This window comes from Benincasa hispida, chromosome 4 (assembly GCF_027475165.1).
Source record: "Benincasa hispida cultivar pf3 chromosome 4, pf3_genome.v1.1, whole genome shotgun sequence".
Classification (NCBI taxonomy): domain Eukaryota; kingdom Viridiplantae; phylum Streptophyta; class Magnoliopsida; order Cucurbitales; family Cucurbitaceae; genus Benincasa; species Benincasa hispida.
In genome coordinates this window covers 21,409,331-21,431,607 of record NC_143481.1, presented here as the reverse complement: position 1 = coordinate 21,431,607, position 22,277 = coordinate 21,409,331, and the positions used below count along the sequence as shown (strand labels likewise).

General features: G+C 34.8%; 2 protein-coding genes across 9 annotated transcripts; one reads left to right on the top strand and one right to left on the bottom strand.

Moving 5' to 3' along the window:
• The first annotated feature begins 11,180 nt into the window (after positions 1 to 11,180).
• On the top strand, positions 11,181 to 18,557 carry LOC120075820 (YebC-like protein). 7 transcript variants are annotated; one of them, XR_016529342.1, is made up of 10 exons: positions 11,222 to 11,409; positions 11,499 to 11,659; positions 12,069 to 12,130; positions 12,457 to 12,613; positions 12,695 to 12,972; positions 13,136 to 13,256; positions 15,767 to 15,894; positions 17,306 to 17,396; positions 17,509 to 17,736; positions 17,813 to 18,557. XR_016529342.1 is itself a non-coding variant. In XM_090313285.1 (7 exons), exons 1-7 carry the CDS (start codon positions 11,319 to 11,321, stop codon positions 15,857 to 15,859), a joined length of 963 nt encoding a protein of 320 aa, XP_090169411.1. In that variant the 5' UTR covers positions 11,181 to 11,318; the 3' UTR covers positions 15,860 to 16,163. The 7 variants fall into 7 exon arrangements, 1 of the variants encoding a protein (XP_090169411.1); XR_016529338.1 differs by having other exon boundaries at positions 17,485 to 17,720; XR_016529340.1 differs by having other exon boundaries at positions 17,509 to 17,720; positions 17,813 to 18,409.
• On the bottom strand, positions 17,177 to 21,396 carry CCD8 (carotenoid cleavage dioxygenase 8). 2 transcript variants are annotated; one of them, XM_039029493.2, is made up of 6 exons: positions 21,074 to 21,396; positions 19,278 to 20,021; positions 18,926 to 19,116; positions 17,992 to 18,181; positions 17,789 to 17,891; positions 17,177 to 17,635 (listed from the first exon to the last, which is right to left on the bottom strand). In XM_039029493.2, exons 1-6 carry the CDS (start codon positions 21,329 to 21,331, stop codon positions 17,490 to 17,492), a joined length of 1,632 nt encoding a protein of 543 aa, XP_038885421.1. In that variant the 5' UTR covers positions 21,332 to 21,396; the 3' UTR covers positions 17,177 to 17,489. The 2 variants fall into 2 exon arrangements, with proteins under 2 accessions (XP_038885421.1, XP_090169410.1); XM_090313284.1 differs by having other exon boundaries at positions 17,490 to 17,635; positions 17,956 to 18,181.
• Between the last annotated feature and the right edge of the window lie 881 nt (positions 21,397 to 22,277).

Here is a 22,277-nt window from a genome sequence, read left to right as displayed (position 1 = left end):
TGACCCAATTAAAGGGATTTATTGAACAAGGTCAAAAGCAAAAAATTTGTATGCTCAATCAGTCCATTTATGGATTGAAACAAGCATCTTGATCTTGGAATATAAGGTTTGATACTGCAGTCAAATCTCATGGCTTTGATCAAAATATTGATGAGCTTGCGTTTACAAGAAGATCATCAACAGTTCAGTAGCTTTTCTTGTGTTGTATGTGGATGATATCCTACTCATTGGGAATGATGTAAGTTACCTGACTACCATTAAAGAATGGTTAGTTGCTCAATTCCAAATGAAAGATCTGGGTGAAGCACAATTTGTTATAGGGATCCAAATTATAAAGGATCAAAATAACAAATCACTAGCTTTTTCTCAGACATCCTATATTGACAAAGTGCTTGTCAGATATTCGATGCAAAATTCCAAGAAGGATTTGTCACCTTTTAGGCATAGAATTATCTTGTCTAAGAAACAATGTCCTAAGACACCTTAAGAATTTGAAGAAATGAGACAGATTCCCTATGCGTTTGCAGTAGGTAGCCTGATGTATGTCATGTTGTGTACAAGATCCGACATCCGCCATGTAGTCAGAGTAATCAGTAGATATCAATCCAATCCAAGATTTGATCACTAGACAGTGGTTAAAGCTATTCTCAAGTATCTTAGGAGAACGAGAAATTTTATGCTCGTATATGGGGCTAAAGATTTGATCCTTACAGGATACACTAACTTTGATTTTCAAACTGATAAAGATTCAAGGAAATCCATATTAGGATCAGTGTTCACTCTGAATGAAGGAGCTATAATATGGCGCAACATTCAGCAAGGTGGTATTGCGGATGCCACCACGACGGTTGAGTATGTAGCTACCTGCGAAGCTACTAAAGAAGCCGTTTGGCTCTGAAAATTTCTCACAATTTTGGAAGTTGTTCCAAATATGTCGTTGTCCATCACACTTTATTGTGATAATAGTGGTGCTGTGGTAAACTCCAAGGAGCCTCGTAGCCACAAATGTGGAAAACATATAGAGCCTAAGTATCATCTTATTAGAGAGATTGTGCAACGAAGATATATGATCGTCACGAAGATTGCCTCGGAGCACAATATTGTTGATTTATTTACAAAAGCTTTCACGGCTAAAGTATTTGAAGGTCACCTGGAGGGTTTGGGTCTACGAGATATGACGAACCTAGGCTAACGCAAGTGGGAGATTTTATTGGGTATATGTATGCCCTAGTTTATTGTATTTTATATTGATACTTTACTTCCCACTCATCTTTCATTGTATGTAGATACATTCCACTAGCTTTGGACAAGTGGGCAATTGTTGGGGTTGATGTCCTATATCTAGTGTATCTCATGGTTTGTAGTTTTTGTCAACACAAATTATTTATCTAATAAAATCATAGTTATTTTATTTGACATTTAGACAACATTAGTTCAATCCAAGAAACTAAGATCCAAGGTTATATAATGTCACTTGAACAGTATGTAATTGACATACAGGTGGTTCATGTTCAAGTAATAACCTAAAAGGTTTACAGTAAATGGATGAAAGTTGGGTGCCTTATCATAGTAACATTGCGGATACGACTCACTTTGTAATTGTTACATGAGATGTAAGATCCTAGTAACACTACGGATATGACTCACTTTGTAATTGTTACATGAGATGTAAGTGTTAGAAACAATATGAACTATATTTTTCATGTAAAGACATGTAAATGGAGGTATCCTATATAAATGATTTTATACATAGACCGGAACATGAAATAATAACACCATTACTTGAAGAAACTAATATTTCACCAAGATGACCATAGGAGACTCGACCTTAATCTTGAGTGAGTTGTGAACTTTTGTCTATAATGGTAGTCCTTTGATCTGTATGGGTGAGAGTGGCCATGATAGCTGACTCAACAAGCCTATCATTTGGGGGATTTGTCTGATTAAGGAGCTGGAAACACATCTACAAAAATGGAATTCATTTGTTCCCATTCTTTGGGAAAGTAGATAAATTACTCCCTTAATAGCTAGTTTTGGGTTCTGAACAATGAGGCATCAACCTCTCACTAGCCCAAAAGGTGTTAGTTTATAGTTAGACTATAAACTATTTGTTCATCAAAGGAATCAGTGGTACTTAAGGAGTTAGATGTAACTGCATGGGTAAAACAATATTTTGACGTAGTTGTAGTTATGAGGGATTTGTGAAAGGTCAACTCACTGTTGATTTGTTATATCCATGAACACAGAAATATATCTACAGTACAAAGAGTTGAACTATCAGTCTTTAGTGGAGTGATCGATAGTTAATGAATATTGACTAATTGGATTAAAAGAGTTTAATCATTAATCTCATATCATTAGAGCTTCTAATCTGTAGGTCCATAAGGTCCCCTTGTTATCTCACTAAATGATAGTAATGAGGAATGATTTAAATTGTTCAAATCAAATGGGGGAATTTTATATTAATGATTAATATATAATGGTTAATTATAGATGTGATATAAATCCAAATTATGTAAGAGAGATATATTTGAATAAGATCCAAATATTAGATACATATGAATTAAATTCATAAAGAGATGTATATATGAACATGTGATATTTATATGTTAATTAACTCCATATTAAATATGATTTAATATAGTTAATTAATTAATTAATTAATGGATTAATAAATAATAGAAATTGGAGGTTAGCATAAATATATGATATTTATGATGATTAATTAAATGTATATTAAATAGAAATTAATATATGGTTATTTAATTAATGTGTCAATTAATTAAATAAGAATTATTTAATTAATTAGCACTAAGGGTATAAAAGAAAATTCTTGGAGAAGGGGTTAACATTGCTCCATATAAATACATCCTTATAGCCACTTTAGAAAAATGGTTTTGATATCACACTAAAAACTAACCTCCACCTTCTCTCTAACTTCTCTCGAGAATTATCTACCCTTTTCCTCCTCAAAGTTCTTGGAGACCACACTTCTAAGTTCTTTGAATCCTAGAAAATAGCAAGGTAACCTCATTGGTGATGTCCTTCTACGTTGGAGAAGTTCGAGATTATTAACAATGTCAAAGAAGAAAACTAGAGGAATCAACAAAGGTAAGTTGTGATTTCTTCTATTCTTCTTTTTTCAAGCATGCCTATGCTTTCTTTGAATGTTTATCCTAAAATTACATGTTTTATTTTATTGTTTTTGTTTCTTTAAAAATTGGATTTCTAAATGCAAGGCATTCACGCTCTTCCGCTTGGGATTGATCCCTCCAACCTTCGTTTTGACTTGCCCCCACGGGTGTCATACGGACATCCAGCTACGAGCAATGTGTTTTTTCCAGATTTGCGATCAATTGTTTCCTGCGTTGATCACGATTCCTACCTCGTTTTGGCTTGCCCTCATGAGTGTCACGTGGATATCCAACTAGGAGAATGTTCTGATCTCAACATCGTCGTTTTTAATAGATAACAAGGAGATTTTTTAGAAACGACTTGATTTTGCATGCATTTAGCTCAAACCTCCCACCCCCAAATTTAGAGTGCAGCAAGGTCCTCATTGTTGAAATCGAATTATGTGATGACTTTAGAAAGATATCTTAAAAGAGGTTTAAGATAAAGCTTGCACGTATACTAATTTTAAGAAATGTTTCCTAAGGCAAAGTCCTAAAGCTTAGTATTAACACTAGTCATGCTAATCATTATGTTGGTAACACAATATCATCATTGTTGTGTTGATAATATCATCATGATAATCATTGTGTTGGTAACACAATATCATCATTGGGGTCATTTGTGGAATGTAACAAAACACAGAAGACTATTAACGATCAACTAGAATATGCAATAGACAAACTAAAGAAAGGCAAAGAAAATTTGGTGCTCAATATGGAATTCATAGATTAGTTATAAAGTTTGCGTTGACAAATAGAAACACAAAAAAAAAAAAAAGGATTGAAAAGCAAACACCCCCTAATTTAATTTTCGCCCCCATCATTATTATCTTGCTCTGGCGGTGCGTTTTCTTCTAGGAACTGTAAAGAATCTTGGAGATATGGGGGAATGGGTGGTCCAACCACGAGGCAAGCCACAACGTCTTGAAAAAACTAAATTATGAATTGAAGCTGCTCGTGTTGCCTTCGCATTTGTTGGCGAATGAAGCTTCTGGTGATGGTCTGTTGTTGTTCAACTTCTTGAACTTGGTGTTGGACAAATTCCCTTAACTCATTATGTTGCGTAACGAGTTCTTATTTTTGTCGCATCAAATCACTCATCTGAGATGCAATCATGTTTTGCTGCCGCGACAATTCACCAAGACCTCCTAAGATAGGCTCATGGAGGTCATCGTGAAGGAATCTGTCTTTTATAAAGATGTGGCTCGTACCAGTAGTAAAACTTACATTCATGCATAAATTTCTTCTTTTGTTGTAAAGAATATTCCTCTAGGAATTTCTTACAGACCAAAAAATTAACAATGTCTGCATACCAAGGCAAGAATTCAACTTTCACTATTGTTTCATCAGGAAAAGGAGCGTTCACTTCTGGCTAGCGGCAATCACACTAAACGTTCTCAAGCCACGACAGATGATCTGCAACTTTATTTTTTTGATCCCTTATGATCAATAATTTCAATATCAAATTCTTGCAAGAGTAATACCCATATGATTATTCGCGGTTTCACGTCCTTCTTAGTCATAAGATATTTGATGGCTGAATAATCCGTATGAATGATTACCTTCGATCCCAATAAATATGGTATGAATTATTCCACAACAAATACTAATGTGAGCAATTCTTTCTTGGTTGTTGTATAATTCTCTTGTGCACTATCAAGGGTTTTGCTCGCATATGCGATTGGATGAAGAACTTTTTCCTCACGTTGGGCTAAAGTTGCACCTTTCGCATAATCACTTGCATCACACATCAATTTGAATGGTTTTGATCAGTCAAGTGCAATTAAAATAGGAGCTGTGATTAGCGCTTATTTTAATGTTTCAAATACTCTTGAGTAGATAGGATCAAATTCGAACGATTTATCAACTTCCAACAGCAGATTCAACGGTCTTACGATTTTAGAGAAATCCTTAGCACATCTACAACAGAATCTTGCATGTCCGAGGAAGTTTCGAAGTGTTTTCACGTTGGTAGGCAGTGTCAATTTTTCTATGGCCTTAATTTTAGCTTTGTCAACTTCCAACCTAGATTTAGACACTTTGTGCCTAAGCATAATTCCCTCGGTTACCATGAAATGATATTTCTCCCAATTCAAAATCAGTTTGGTGTCTTTGAATCTCTTCAAAATTTTTCAAGATTTGTTAGACATACTTCATATGTCTTGTGAGATACTGAGAAGTCATCCATAAAAATTTCAACCGACTCTTCAAGATAATCAGAGAAGATGGTCATCATGCATCTCTGAAAGGTACTAGGGGTGTTACATAGTCCGAAGGGCATGCACTAGAAGATGAATATCCTATAGAGGCAGGTGAAAGTTGTTTTTTCTTGGTCCTTGGGTGTGGTCATGATTTGGTTGTATCCCGCATAGCCATCTAAGAAGCAAAAGAAGTCGTTCCCTAGCAAAAGAAGTCGTTCCCTACTAATCTATCTAACATCTGATCAATAAATAGCAGGGAAAAGTGATCCTTCTTAGTAGCTGCATTGAGCTTCCTACAATCCATACATATTCTCCAACCTGTAACCATCCGCATTATAATTAGTTCGTTGTTTTGGTTGGGAACTACAATCATTCCGCCATTTTTTGGGATGCATTGTATGGAACTGACCCATGTGCTATCTGAAATAGGAAAAATAATTTCCATGTCCAACCATTTAATAATTTCTTTCTTGACAACTTCCTTCATCGTATAGTTGAGTCTGCACTGGTGTTCAACAGAACCTCCTTTTCCATCCTCGAGTCTGATTTTATGCATGCAATAGGATAGACTGATTCCCTTGATATCAGTTAGGGTCCACCCTATCGCCTTAATGTATTTTTTTCAAAACCTTTATTAGAGCATCTTCCTTCTCTTTTGAGAGTGTTGCTGAAATAATGACAGGTAAAGTATCATTGTTACCAAGGAACGCATATTTCAAGTGGGAAGGAAGCGCTTTCAATTATAAAACTGGCGATTATTCGAGCAAAGGCTTGATTTTGCCTTCTCAATCTCCTAAACCAAAGGGCTTAAAATTCCTTTGTATCTCTTTTATCGCATAACAGAATTAAAATGTTGTGATCGCCTCATCCTTCAACTTCATTTCTTCATTGATTTCAAATTGCAACCTACAAGGCCAAACCTCTTCCAAATAACCATTTCACATGCGTTGACTTCATCCGAATATTCCATCGCCTCAAGAATGTTGAACTTTATCTTCTGGTCATTAACTTGCACGGTGATTTCTCTCTTGTGCACATCAATTTGGGTTCTTCTTGTGGATAGGAAGGGGTTCTCAAAATGATGGGTACATTTTTATCTGCTTCATAGTCTAAAATAATGAAATCAACTGGTACCAAGGAATGGTCCGCTGGTTGCAATGTAACCATGGTGGGTGCAAGTTCTCCCATTCCCAGTTGCTTAAAGATTGATAAAGACATAAGATTGATGTTGGCTCCAAGGGGTCGCATATGGCTTGCCCTATATACACTCCTCTAATGAAATAGGGAATGGTGAAACTCCTGGGATCTCACATTTTTAGTGGAATAATGGTGCTACACTCTTGTGTTAATACGATAGTTTTGTAATTTTCCATCTTTTTTTCCCTTTGATATGATACCTTTTAAGAATTTGGCATAAGATGGCATTTACTCCAACACCTCGATGAGTGAAATGTGTTAATATGCAATTGCTTTAACACTCCGAGGAAGCGTTGGAATTGACCTTCATCATTCTTCTTTCTCGATCTTTGTGGGTATGAACGTAGTTGCACCTCATTTGATGCCTTCAAAGTGGAATCTATTATAGATGAGTCTCTACATTCTTTTTGGTTTTCATGCGATGGTACTTGTGGTTCCTGTATTGATTGTACGTCAGTGTGTTCATTAAAAGAATACTTTTATGCCTCATAGTAGGCTTGCTTCATTTTTCCTTTGGATCTTCTTTCATGATGCGACCACTTCTTAATGTCACTATGTGACATTGTTCTTTGCCTGAATGTCCCGCATTGTGAGAAACTTTAGTGTTGCTTGGTAGTGAGCCTTGTGGTCTATTTTTCAACTCTCTAGCGATCTGCTTTGTTTGAATTTCAAGATTTTGAATGGATGTCGCTTGATTTTGCAAAACCGCCTCATTTTTCTATATGTATTCTTTCAACAGATTTTCCAATGGTGAAGTTGTTGGTTATTGTGATTAGCTTGATGCTTGTTGGTGCACATTCTATCTTTGATGGAATCCAGGTGATCCATCTTTAGAGGTACTGTGATGGTTGGCTTGTGTTTGCTGATTTTCTCCCCATGAAAAATTTGGGTGGTTTCGCCAACCAGAGTTATAGGGAGAGATATCCAATTTTTCCACGGAGATGAGGATTCCCCGATTAAGTGGGGAATGGGGGAGGGAGTGGGGGAAAAAATTCCCCATGAGCTAGACATTATTTTATTATTATTATTATATATATATTACATTTAAATTTCAAATTTGATTATTTATTGGAAAAGATAATGAATATGTTTAAATTGAATATTTAAATTTAGATTATATATGTGAATAGTTTGATTTATATTTATTTCTATCTACTAAAAAAATTTAATTAGTATTTATAGGCCAAAATTTGAGTAATTTATCTTTAAATTCAAATTGTCATGTAAAACTAATCATAATAACCAATTAGTGATTTAAATTAATTGACTTTTTATAAATAATAAAAAAAAGGTAACAGGGAAAAGTTCCCTATGGGGAACCCCATCCCCACGAATTCCCCGCGGGGAATCCTCGCCTCGATCCCGTGAAAAATTTCATGAGGATGGGGAATGAAATGGGGAGCGGGGATGGGGATGGGAAATGACATCCTCGGTCCTGCCCCGCCCCGTGGACATCTCTAGTTGTAGGTATTTGAAAATGGATTGTTTTTTTACAAAGTAGATAGATCGTGGGTTACGTGGGCATACCTCGAATGAGTGAGGTTCTTTGTAGAGAACGCAACTTTCATTGGCCATCTTGGTGACCGCATTCACTTGCATTTGAAGTGATGGATGGCATCGTTGCTCTGTCTTCTCTTGTTTGTTCTTGAACCATATTCTCTTTCCTTCCAATCCTCGTAGTTCTTTGAGATGCGATCAAGGATGTTTTTAGCTTCAACATAAGTCTTATTCAATAATCTACATGCTCCGACAGCGTTCACACCTGTTTGAGATGCTAAATTCAGGCCATAATAGAAAATCTCTATTTGTAAGCAATCAGGGAGTCCATTGCATGGACAATCTCTTACTAGCCTTTTGAATCTAGCCCACCCATCGTTTAGTGTTTCATTTTCTTCTTGTTGAAAATTTGTGATCGCCCTTCTCTTTTTTGTGATTTTCTATAGATGGAAAGTATTTCATCATAAACTTCTCCACAACTTGTTCCCACAATGTGATTTCATCAAGTTCAAGTTAATAGACCCACTTTTTGGCATCGTCACATAGTGAAAATGGAAACAAGGTGAGCCTAACTTCTTCAGAAGTAATGTTGGGGAATACAAATGTGTTGCAGATTTCGATGAAACTCCTCAAATGAGCATGGAGATCTTTGCCTCATCTTCCTCCAAATTGACCAGCTGTTTAAATCATATGGAGCATAATAGGTTTCATTTCAAACCTTGAACCATCTAATGTTGGTTGCATGATCCCAAGTGAGAAATCATATAGGATTGGTGAAGCATAGTCCCTGATGGGTCTATTGCGATCATTAGCTAGAAGAATGGGGTTGGCGAGAGCATCCACATTACCATTGATTACTGCATGTGGCTCTTTCGGATTATCTTGTTGATCAACATTCTCTGAGCTCTATTCCTTTGTCTTTTTTTTTTTAATTTATTTATTTTCTCTTCTTCTTCTGTGAAAGTTCCTCAATATCTTTTGGTCGTATACAAGCTCAGGTGTGGATCCCTCGCTCATAAAATGTTTGTACCTTTTTCACAGCTAAATGTACAATATGCCAAAAACCAACACATGCAAAAATTAGAAACAATAATCTTAGGCCACTTAGTTACCACAATCCCTAGTAATAGTACCAAAAATTTGATGCATTTTAAATATGTGATAGAGTAATTGCTATGTGATGTCTTGTTAATGCAATGTTTACCTAGTTAAGCCCAAGTCATGATTGTGTTCTATATATGTGATGCTAGATATTGTTTCAATCTTGACCCAAGTTGTTTACTAAATATGTGATGATTTTGATCCATTCTATTGCTAAAATAGAGCGATGAATGCAATGAAAATCACACTTAAGAGTGAAACAGTCTATATGAGAAGTACAATATTCGAATGAATGAAGGTAGGGTTGAGAAAAATATTCACTAACATTCTTAAAAGCATAAATCATGCGTTCAAGAAAATTACTAAAAAATTACAACCTACACTTCTCAGTGTATTTGACCACAATATCCTATCTCTAGGATGCATGCGATAAGTATTTGATGCAAGAGATGTTTATTTATTTCCAGAGATGCTATCTTCTTGTTTTATGAGGTCTAAATTCTTGGTCTTTTCAAACTTAGATTTAATCTACTTAGAATAATATTTCGATTTATTCAAATAGTTTATAAAGCATATATAAAACAAGTTGAATGGATGATTAAGCCTTAGTTCGTGTTAGCTACATTGTTTCTCAACCTATAAAGAAATTAGTTGCTCATGGTAAAAGTTAGGGAAATGGATAAGGGATAAACTGTAAATGCATTCATATTGTGGAAAAGAAGTCTTTCAACGTTTACACAATACAAATAACAATTATAGAAGAAAAGAGATAGAGATAGAAATTCAAACTGTGGTATGCAATTTCTTGCTTCCTTTGGCTCTGTGGACGTCTGCTTCACAAAGAGTGTGTTGACGGTGGTTACTTCCAGAGAGGAATCCTAAGCTTTCACTTAAGATTTCACGAGGGCTCGAAGGGGAAGTAAGAATTTGGGCAGAGTTTTTCTCCAATGTCTTGGATTTTTCTTGTATGGAAATCTCGTTGGGTATTTATAGGCATCAAGGAGTACCTTTTTCTTCTCTTTCTAATGATTATGCTAATAAGGTACATTAAATTCCATACCTTGAGCCCGCCTGTGCTACGTCAGAAGTTCGTTGGCTCTGTCGTGAAGCTTTCTTGTCAGCTACCAACTTGGTCTCTGATTTGATTTCCATCACCCATGCTCATGTCATCCTTTATCACATATGACTACCAATTTGTTCAACTATGTGATTCTAATGTTGACGTTGAGAATTCCTTACAATCGCAAAAGTAGATTTTTTACACCCATAAAAACACGATTTTTATAATTTCCGTAGATAGAGAGACTTTGTACGTGTGTGATCGCACGATATAATTATTTTTATGAATTTCTTATCAAGCTGTTGCATTTTCAGAGTTTTTTTCCTAATTGTTTTAGATAAAAGAGGTAAAATAACTTGTATTTCTACAAATTATCACTTTTCAAATATATTTTAATTTTTTTTTTTATAAAAAATGTTTTTAAAAGTGTTTAAATAAAAATGAGTTTTTTTAAAAAATACTTTTTTCTCAAGTCAATCCAAATGAATCATTATACTTGAATTGGTCGATGTGTGATACTTTGTGGGTTAAAATACAATTTTGGTCCATGTATACCAAGCACCCAATTTTAATCCATGTACTCATTTTAACAATATTAAATTTAATCTCTTAAAGTTATTTTTATAATAATAATTTTCATGCTAGAAAATGTAATATGTGAGTATTATTTAAAAATGCATAGTTAAAATACATAGATAACAAAAATATTTTGAAAAAAATCAACAATAAACTAATGGTAGAATTAATTTAAGATTTGTAAAAAATACAAGGACTAAAATTTAACATTTGAAATTACAATACTTGAAATTGAATAAACTTATAAATTGATTGATGGCATTGGGCTGATTGGTCCACTAAAGGTCGATCGTGGTCCAAGCCCAAAGAAGAAAAGGACAAGGCCCATACAACGGTAAGAATGATACTTCGACATGTCGTTTGGATTTCAAACGCAAACTACACATCGTTTAAGAAGGCACAAGATTGTGTTCGTATTGTATAGGCTAAGCTCAGTGCAAAACTGCAGAGGCCGCCATGTCAAATGGGATGCGAAAAAGCTTTGCTCTGCGTTAAAGACGAAGCTGCTACAGTATGGGTTCGCTCCGAGCATTTGGAGTAATCCTTAAAAAATTCTCCCCAAATTCGATCATTCACAAATGCCCCCGTTTCTTCCATATTCAAAGTCTCTCGTCTTTCCCTATCTCTGTACATTTTGAATCAGTGTCCATGGCCCTTTGAACTGATTAATGAATTTTTTTTTTGGAAATTTAGGGAATGGGTTGTGTTCATCATCATCGTTGGCTGCCGAAACATCGAGTTTTCCTTTGTGGGCTTTTGACAGTAAGCTGAAATGTCGTGGTAATCAAGTGCGAAGGATATGGATGTCTCCGGTCTGTATGGGCAGGCGTTCCTGCAAAATTGCTGGCAGGAAGGTACATGATTTCAAATCTTATCGTGATTTTGTTTTTTCGGGGGAAAAAATTCCATTTGCTCAGTGACGAGGAAATGTTTATTTGATTCTCGACGATAGTAATAGTATTAATTTTGATTCTGGGTAGTCCTGATATTGTGGTTTTTCTGGTTGCATCACTTGCTTAGGTGGGTTGATGAGCGTAAACGTCTATGACTTGTGTTTTTCCTGAATTATGAGTTGGTAACACTTTATTTTCTGTTTGATTTTATCCAATTGACTTTCTCATGTTGGAGTTCTTACTAATAAGTTATACGGATGTGTCTTTTAGTGATACTTTAAAGTATGTTTGATGATTATGTATGTTTTGTTGGCGCTATACTTCTATTGGCCTTATAGATTAGTTTCTTAGTGTGCTTAAATACATGTAGGGTGCTCAAGATGCAAAGAAGGCAAAGCTTTACTCTAGGATTGGAAAGGAGGTTGTTTCTGCGTAAGTAGCTGTTTTTTCTCCTTTTGGGAATGATTTTCATTGTGCTAATAGCTTAATGTGTAGAATAGGTCTCTTAGCAGTTCTTGACAGATGTTTGGTGATGGCTTTCAAAATCGTCTAATAGTTTTGAGGTTGTTAAGCTGTAATGTGTTTGAATTTGTGCCATCTACAATGTTAGCCAATATGTCAATATGAGCCTCTAGGAGCTCGAGCTTGCTTCTTTTTCATTGCCTCACTCATGACACGACACATTGATCGATCTGTTTGCATCTTCTTCTGGCACAATTACTGAAATTCTCATATATATTTTTTACTTCGCGATATAGTGTTAAAAAGGGAGGAACAAGCCCCATATCCAATACCCTTCTGGCTGCCCTACTTGAGAAAGCTAAGGAGCTTGACGTTCCAAAAGAAATTCTCGACCGCAACATTAAGAGGGCTTCCGAGAAAGGACAAGAGGCTTACATAGAGAAAATTTACGAGGTTTTCGGTTAGCCAGTGATATTATCTTCAGACTTTGAGTTGAAAAGAAGAGATTATTAGCTGTAACACGCATCTCTACAGGTATATGGCTATGGTGGTGCTAGTATGGTCGTTGAGGTCTCAACAGATAAGATAAATCGCTCAGTGGCAGCTGTTAGAGAAGTAGTGAAGGACTATGGTGGAAAGATGGCAGATCCAGGATCTGTTATGTTCAAGTTCAGACGTGCTCGAGTTGTGAATGTTAAGGCCTCCGATGTTGACAAAGACCAGCTTCTCACCATATCTCTAGATGCTGGTGCAGAAGATGTTATTGAACCTCCAGAGTTTGAAGATGATACAGAAGAAGAGAAGTCGGAAAGGTAGCGTCTCCACACATTATCAGTAGCATTCTTTCATTCTTCAATACATAATGGTTGCTGATAACTTGATTTTACTTTGGCAATAATTGAACATGATACACCTTATAGACATCCATCTTGGATGGTTATTTTGAAAGTAATTTTATCTCTGTTTTTATTGTAGATACTACAAGATTGTGACTTCTACAGAGAACTACTCAGGAATACTATCCAAGTTACGTGAAAAAAACATAAACTTCGAACCTGACAGTGGTTCTGAGCTACTTCCCATAAGCTCTATTGAGGTATGTATTTTCTTCATGTCGCATAACTTCAAATTGCTTCAAGTTTTTTCTTATTCTTAATTTACAGTTTGTTGAAAGGCTATTAGTACTTTAAAATTGCAAACTTCAACTTGATATGAATTATTAGATAAGAATATAGTGAAGTCTTAAATTTGTCCTTCAGTCAATTATTTGTAACTGCTGATGAAGTTTTCGAAGCACAAAATTTAGATTTTGTGTGCATGTGCATGACACTTCTATCATAGTGGCATAATAGGATTGACTTTTTGTTATTTTTTTTTTCCTTTAATAAACAAATTATTTCATCGATAAAATGAAATTACAAAAGACGGAGGATCCTATCTATAGGAAGATTACAAAAATATTTTCAATGGGAGTAGAAGAGATGCAAGGCTATAGTTACAAAAAGGTAGGGGCAATTTACACCAATATAGAGCTTTAAAAAAAAATAGTAGAGTCAATAAAAGATTTTATGCCCTATGCTTTGTCTGAGAAGATACGAGGTTTCTCTCTACGAATAACAATGAGCCATAAGATACTTTTCTCGTTCTTGGAAGGATGGCCGGTGAAAGTGAGAGATAGGAGGAAAAAAGTCTCCCCTGGCAGAACTGTATCTTCCAAAAAGCAAAAATATTAGTGTAAGAATTCCAAAAAGCTGTAGCATGGATACAGGTGGCAAACCAGTGAATGGTAGTCGCTGAAAGCTTTTCACTAATGATGCAATGCAACAGTTGGGGAAGATAGGAATCCTGGGGGGATCTACGTTGGAGCTTGTCATAGGTGTTGTTTATACATGAGTGCATAAGCTCCCATGTAATCAATTTAACCTTTTCTGGTTACTTTCCCTTCGATATAGATTGATATAACTGTTCTTTGCTTCTAGTTCTATCTGTAGTAAGAATCTCTTGTAAATGAATTTGAGGTGAATATAACATCTTTTTCAATGTTCCAAATCCAAACCCATGTGTCGTCTTGGTTAGTGAGGATGATTGAGGATAGCTGGTTGGATAGGCAAGCCCATTCCTTGATTTCATTTTTTTCAAGATCTCTTCTCACTTAGAGGTTTCAAGAGGCAGTTTCAGTGGACCATAAATCAGAAATGGAAGCTTCCTTGTTGAGTGTGAGCGAGGGGAAGTCAACAAAGTATTGTGTCCCCTACCAACTTTACCAGATTTGTGTCTATAACCTAGCTTCTTTGATTTCTCAACGCCCATTCTATGAGCCGAATAATGTAGGATTGACTTTTAATGCTGTTGGAACTTCTCATATCATAAATGGTGTAAGAAATCAGGGATATAACTAGGTAAGGTCAAATCCCTTAAATCAAATTAAAAGGGGAAGATACGGCAGACATTCTTCTGGTAATGATTTGCTAAAGAAGGTGGTTTTATAAACAAGATTTAGTCATTTAGACTCATAATTCTTGAGATGAGAAACATTGCACTGGAGACTACTTGTTCACAAAGAAAGTTTCGAGTTAACGAGGCAATCTAGACTTTTCTTCAAGGCCCTCTGTCTTAAGTCATTAGTTATATACTTTGGATAACCTTCAACTGGCTTATGCAGGGAAAACATCCTCTTTATTGAGTGCTTACTCTTAAATCCTTCACTATGCTACATAGACTCAAATCAAACATCATTATTCTGTACAGGTAGAAATCTGACTTTTTAGTCACCTTCCTCTGTTTCAATAAACCTTGAAAAAGGTGTTCGGAAAGAAAAGTAGGAGTGTGGGAACATAATAACGGGCAAGAATATCAAAAGAGTGTTCAATCAGTCAAGTCTACTTAAGAATGATTAGCTCAATAATTATTAATTACTATAGACCGGCTAAGGTAGCTAAAGCCAATTGAGTGCTATTTCACAGAGTTCAATCTTGCCTACAGATAAGAAAGATAATCTAGTGCTGACCATCGTATTCAAGAAAGAGAAAAATGTAGCCTACTAAACGAAGTATGGACATACTTCCTTGTTCTCAATCTTTGAAAGTAACACTATGAAAATGGACTTCACCCATTCGATTGGTCAATGTATATAATATTGTGGCTAAACCAACTTTGAGAACACAAATAAAAAGAACTAATACTCTTAATGACCCATAGGTGCATTACAAGAAAGATCTCCAATTCGACATATGAGAAGATAGACTATAATTGCTAAAGGGAAATTTAGCTACTCCAATATAAGGAAGCTTTACATCTATTATGGTAAGGCATTGATCTAGATTAACGATAATGTAAAGGAACCTCAACTATTTGATGGGACTCTAATTGGTTGACTTTTTGAAACCTAAAAAAATACAAAAGTCAAGTTTTGAGATTTAAGTTCAAAAAGTCAAAACCCAATCCAGATCTTTTTTGCCTTGCCTTCTTTTGGTTTTTTTCTGCATGTGTGTGCCCGGGGGATTGGGTTTACTCAAGTTATACGTAAAATTTTCTACTTTAAAATAAATAATTTTTTTTCAGTAGGGTTTCAATGCTCTGCCGAGTTGTGACATTATTGAGTTTCAGGTGGATGATGAAGCTATGGACTTAAATAAAGAACTAATGGACAAGTTGCTTGAACTTGATGATGTCGATGCTGTTTATACTGATCAAAAGTGAATGTTTCTTCTGTAATATCCTCAACATGGAGAGAGGTAATTTGCTCTCCCATACGTTGGATTTGTGGTTGTGATCTTAATTTTTTCGAGTCACCTCAAAACTCGAAAGCTGATAGATCTTTGCTCAGATGAGAGACATTTAGAGACATTTTAAGTTTTGTAAGGGTTATGAACATTCTTTTCTACATTTTGAGGCTGGGATTTCCTATTATTTCTCGAGTTTCAAGACTTAAAAAATCATTGTAGAATAATACTCATACAAGAGTGATTTCGATGCCAATTATTAAAAATTTTCCTTTTCATAATTTTGATAGGGGGAATGGGGGGAAGATTTTTCTTGATTCTATTGGAAAATGGTCTTACTCCACGAGTTCAATAATCATGGCTGTGCATCATCATTGATTTTATGAAAAAATCATGCACTCACAACATTTTGACGTCAGAAAAGTTATATGATATATATTATATGATCCTCACAACTTAAACTTACCATTTCTAGTGCATTTGAGATTATTGCTGTCTCTCTTTCCTATTTGGCCAGTGGTGAACCAAGTTTAGCCATACTTAGGTCTTATGGGCTACATCTATCTTTTTGCAGCTCATTCCAATCTCACACAAACAAAGCAAAAAAAAAAAAAAAAAAAAAGAAAAGAAAAAGAAAAAGAAGAAAGAACAATTTGCCAACTGGTTAAATAAATGTGTGGGCTGAAAAAAAAAAAAAAAAAAAAAGTGGGTCAGGATGCACTTACACCCTTTTTTTTTCTTTTCTTTTTCCCCTTTCCTATTTAATTCTAAAAACAGATGCGTTCCACATCTGTCCTCCCAAGTATAAATATTCAAGATTCTTGACCTGGAACTAATTCAAGTCAGCATTATTCTTTTCCAAAATCCAATCATTATATGAGATTCATACTTGATTGGACTAATAACGAGGCACACGTGTGAAATCTCTAGACCCCAACACTTTGCTTTTGGAAACTGTTTTTAGGAATAATACACGAGAATTCTGCTTTTTTCTTTTGTTGCTCACCAATTTTGTTTCTATTCCCTTTTTTTGGAGAAGGTTTCTGTTTCCTTTTACATGTAGTAGCAAGATATATATCTTTTAAAAATATTCCTTTCTTAAAAATGCCTTTAAGCACCACCTAGTTAAATTAAATGTATTAGTAGATCAACTTAAAATTGAAATTGTAGAAAATTGCATCTATACACGAATATGATTTTTGTTCAAAAAGTGATGGGAAAATTTCAAAATTTTTATAGATTCTTTATACCAAAAAGTCATTATCAATAGATTCAGAAAGAAAATTGTCAATGATGATACATAACATTTTGTCATTACTAAAATTATGCTGTCATCTTCTGGAAAACTTCCTCTCTGTTGAATCCAATTGAAAGATTCATGACCATAGTGTACAAAGCAAAGGTGCATATATTAATTTCACAGGGCTAAACTGAAAGAGAAACTGATGAATACATGAGGAAGAAGGGGCCTACATTTTGTACAGATACATACAATCTACGTGGCTGTACCACATGTATGTATTTCTTACTCTTACTTTATATAGTGTATATATGTGTTTTCTGATTCCAATTAATTTAATATCGTATACTTTGGTATTGAAGTGATCCTAATTCTTGGGAACCCAGCAACCATGTAGGCCATAAGGAAGACCATAAGGAAATTTTGCCCTGGCTATCTCTTCAAATGTTGATCCATCCAGTAGTAAAGCATACCCTTCTCCATTTTTCCCACTGACCATAGAGATCACCACTCCTGCACCCCACATAAACACATTTCAGACACATTCTCTTTCCTTATGAATACGGTTTGATACATTAGTTAGAAGTGAAGATGACAAGTAAGAGGCCTTTCAGGTTGTATATTTATTCATTTTGTTCACTTAGATGATGATATAAAATGTCTCACCGTCATCTTCTTCTGTTGCACCAGGTCGTGCCACGAAGAAGGGCTCAGAAGGGATAGCGCCGTCCTCATACCAATTCTTAGCCTTCTTCTTCACTAAATCAATCTAAAACGAACCGATTCATAACAAGCACAAAAGTGAATTGAGGATCGAGGAAGATCAAAAAGACAAAGATGAAACACAGATTAAGGAAAATGGGTACCACCTTAGTGAGTGTGTTGGGGAAATTACAGGGTCTTTTGGCTCCACAAGCATAAGCATATCTATATTTTTTGCCCAAGTAAGCAGGGTTGAAGCTGCACATATCCATTCCTCTGCCATGTTCATCTGGGTCCAATGCTGCCTCCAGCTTCCCATATCCACTCCCATCCAGTGGTATTCTGAACCTTCCAACCCTACACAATTTCCATTTTCTAATTATTCATCCCATTTCTTCTAAAACATTTGTGAATTTAAGGGGTGCGTATGGATCGCGTAATAGAATCAGGATTACCGAGAACTTGATTACGATGCAAAAATGTTTGACTTGATTTGAAGAGTCTAAATTAAAACAAGTCAAAGGCTTTATGAAACCAAATCATGCAACAAAAGCAAAAGAAGAATGAAAACCAGATTATGATGAATAGTGATTTGGTTGGTTCTCTCCAAAGAATTCAACAATTCCGGCTGTAAAATGTTTGTTAATTTTCTTTCTCAAATTCAATAATTCCGGCCTTGGAGCTCATTGTTCCCTATTAACGTTGGGACAATAAAGAATTTGGATTATATATATGTACTTTTATTTTTCCTCTGCATGCATGGATAAACACACTAAAATAGAGGGAGAAAAGAACTCTATGGACCCTTTACACAAATAATCCAATTTTGGTTATTAAAAAAAAAAAAAAAAGCTAGTAGGAGTTTCACAGTTAAATGGTAAATTTGGTCCCTATAATTTGGATAAGGTTAAAAGTTGGTTCTTGTGATTTGAGAAAATTCTCGTAAATAGTCTCTATTCTAAGGATTATTTATGAAGCTTTTTATTAAGTTGTAGAGACAAGATTGTAATTATAAATCCTAAGGACTAAATTCTAATTTTTTTTGGGAACAAATTTGCAACTAATCCAAAAATAAAATATGTAGAGGGAGATTAAACAAACCTGGCATCTGGAAGGGCATATTTGAGAGAGCGACGCAAATTATGAAGCCTAAGTCGATCTAAGATTACAGGATTAGCGTTGTGTTCGCAACAATCGGCAATCACAGCAGTAATTCTTCCTTTTTCATCCCTCTCTTCATATGCATTTATGAAATGAAATGTAATGAACAAGGGCACTTCTACACTTGCTACCTGCATTATTTCATTAAAAACTATACATTAATTTAAGTTAATTTGCGTAATTTAACATCAAAATATAAGCTTGCGTGTATTTGTGTACGTATATATATTTTTAAAGGGTAGTGATATTCAATATATATGTTCAAAATTCAATATTCCAAGAGAAGACTTACAATATTTCCACTGGCTTTGCACATGACATGCACAAAGGCTTTGGACTCCGGCCGCCACTCAAACTTATACAACGGAGTAGGCTCCGCCCTCAACAAGTTTTGAGCACAATATCTCAACGGCATCTCCGGCACTACCACGTAATTCTCCGTCACCGGAAACGAGTGGACCCAACCTGGGGCCGGTCCACCCTTGCAATTGACTCGACCGATCACCTTCCGTTCATTCGAGCCCGGTTCCATCCGAACCACCAAGTAACCCGGGTTCAAAAGATCTGGCAACAACGTCAAAAACTCCGTGTCCGTAACAATCGGATGAGCCGAGTGAATCAAACCGCCGAGCGAGTCACTATACTCAAACTTTCCCACAGTCTCTAATGTTGTTGGGTCGATCATTATGGACCCCTTTTGAGTCTCTGTAAGGCAAACGACTCGACCGTCGCCGAGCTTTATGACGCCAGTGTTTGCATTATCGGTCAACGATGCACCGGAGAAGAGATTCGCAAGCTCCCCGACGTAGGCAAGAAAGTTATCAGCCTTGGGGACTTCAGAGAATTCACGATAACAAATCTTTTGATTCTTCATGGCGGCTTTGTAGGCGTCGGATTCGATCTGACGGTGGCCGGCAATTAGTCGACCGTCATCAAAGTGAAGCTTAACGATTGTAGCGTAGCCATCAAAAAGATGCCTAAAGTTATAATCGCCAATATTCCATAATCCAGGTCCATTTCTCAAATATGTACCACTCTGCATGCAAAAATGTACATGATGAATACGAAATCATCCCAAAAAATTATTCAATGTAACAATATTGAATTAAAATTTAAAAAGTATCATTCAAATATTTAGCTTGGTTTTCTTTTCATTAAAATGGGTTTGAAATTATGAATATTAATTATTTGAAGATTAAGCATGTAGGTATAATAATTAAGATTAATTAATGCAAAATCAAGGTTTGAATGAGACATTGGAATAACCTTAACTAGCCCACATCTGACGATTCATTTGATGTTATATGTCTTGTTCGAAAAAAAACAATTAAAAGATTTTTTTTCCCTTTATTGCATAGGTTATGAACATACTTTTATAGTATATGTGTTCCATGAACAAACATAAATCAATTAAACCAAAGAATATCCACTCGCATATGTTATATAATAATAAATATTTTATTTCAAAACAACAATAATAATATTTTTTTGTCTTATATATTTAAACAAACGTTTTAATATAAAATTGAAAAAAGTTTAATGACTAAAAATTCATGTCGAATTATATGGAGGGTTGCAAAATTGTAATCAAAAGTGGAGTATAATGTTTTGACTTTTTAAAAAATATATACATAATAAATTTTAAAAAATTCAATAATGATTAATCACTATGTAAAGTGTTTGAATATAAAAATATTGTTTTTATAGTTGGACGCAATACCCACCATATGAATGGAAATTTTTTTAATCATATATGCATGCAAATACGGGACACAGCAATGAGTTATTTTAAAATGTCATATTTAAGAAAAAAATGTCTTTTTTAAAAAATCATTTTTATTTAAATATTTTAGATAAAAATTGATTAAAATATATTTAAAAATCTATTTTGAATTGTTGTCAAACACTCAAATTTCTTTAAAAAAACGGCTTATTTTTTAAATTAAACACTTGAAAATATATTCGAAATACACCTTTAAAAGAGTTGAAATTTAAAATCCCTTTTATAAGTACTTTCATGATATAACTTTATATTTTTATGATTAAAAATATATTTTAGAGTGATTTTGAAATTATAACGAAACGAACCAACCAACGGGGCAATTGGCCTCGGACGGAGAGTTCTCCTTCCCAGCGGTCTTGCCGAACGCTGGTCCATGCAACGTGATTCGGGGGGCCGGTGGTGTCGATCTCCGGCAATGGAACGACGATTGGCGAGGGGCGGCGGATGGGACTGGCTATGCTTCTGATGGTGAAGTTGGAAAGGGTAGGTTTTGAAGGGTGGTGGTTAGTTTTGAAGTTAAAGGGAGAAATAATGGAGCTTCCAATGGCCATGGAAGCCATCATGAACAAAATTGTTTATGATTTGGAAGAAAGAGAGAAAAAAAAAAAAAGAGAAAAAGAGAGATGGTGAAGAGACAGGGAGTTGAAAGGGAAGCTATTTATAAGGGAAGCAAAAAGGGTTTTTTTTCTTAATTTTTAATTTTAATTTTTGGAATCTTGATTGATAGAGTTCCATTTCACAACAAGACATTCTTTCTTTCTTTTTTAAAATTAAAAACAATAAATAATTTTATTGCATTTTAAAAAAAAAATCTCTCTGTCATGCATGGTGATTTGTGAAGATAGCCCACAGAAATGTTGAGTGATGGGAGGCAGAGCTAAAAAATAGCACAGCCATATAAAAAAAATATTCAACTTTATATTATGTTTAAATATATATGTTGATTAATTTAATGCAAAATCCAAGTTCCTAATATAATTATATAATTTTGACACAGATGAAATCATATCCATGAGAATTTCAGAGGTGATTGGTATGGGTATTTTCTATGAAGTTTGAGGATAGATTTTCATTTGTAAAAGATACTTGAGAATTTAATTTATCTATTAAATACAACAAAGATACACACAATTCATTATTATATTGTCACATCAGAAAGTTAGTAAGAACTCTAAAGATGAATTGATAGGTAAGTATTTTTTTTTGGAAAATAATTACATTAGTTTGTTAGATGAGACCTTATTTGAACATTATTAAAAAGAGTATTTGGGAGTGGGTGACTTTTTAAACTCAATCCATGTCAGAGGTTAAATTTTCATCGACATTTCAATTGATATTTTACATGTTCATGGATTAGACGTTGATGTAAAATGTAAATTAATAGCGTTTGTATCAAAATTCAAATAAGGAAAAAAGTCTGACGACATTCATGCGACAACAAACAATAGATTTGTTTGAAAGGGAGAATGATGTGGCCGGTAAAATACGAAAATAAGCGCAATGGTGTGG

Bases quoted from the DNA above. Each gene is read 5' to 3' on its own strand.
- LOC120075820 (XM_090313285.1), top strand. From the start codon at position 11,319: ATGGGTTCGCTCCGAGCATTTGGAGTAATCCTTAAAAAATTCTCCCCA. The intron at 12,614-12,694 runs GTTTTCGGTTAG...GCATCTCTACAG, and splicing joins ACATAGAGAAAATTTACGAG to GTATATGGCTATGGTGGTGC. The intron at 13,257-15,766 runs GTATGTATTTTC...ATTGAGTTTCAG, and splicing joins TTCCCATAAGCTCTATTGAG to GTGGATGATGAAGCTATGGA.
- CCD8 (XM_090313284.1), bottom strand. From the start codon at position 21,331: ATGATGGCTTCCATGGCCATTGGAAGCTCCATTATTTCTCCCTTTAAC. The intron at 18,182-18,925 runs GTTTGTTTAATC...GAAATTGTGTAG, and splicing joins TATGCCCTTCCAGATGCCAG to GGTTGGAAGGTTCAGAATAC. The intron at 17,892-17,955 runs GTCTTTTTGATC...GGTTCGTTTTAG, and splicing joins TTAATCTGTGTTTCATCTTT to ATTGATTTAGTGAAGAAGAA.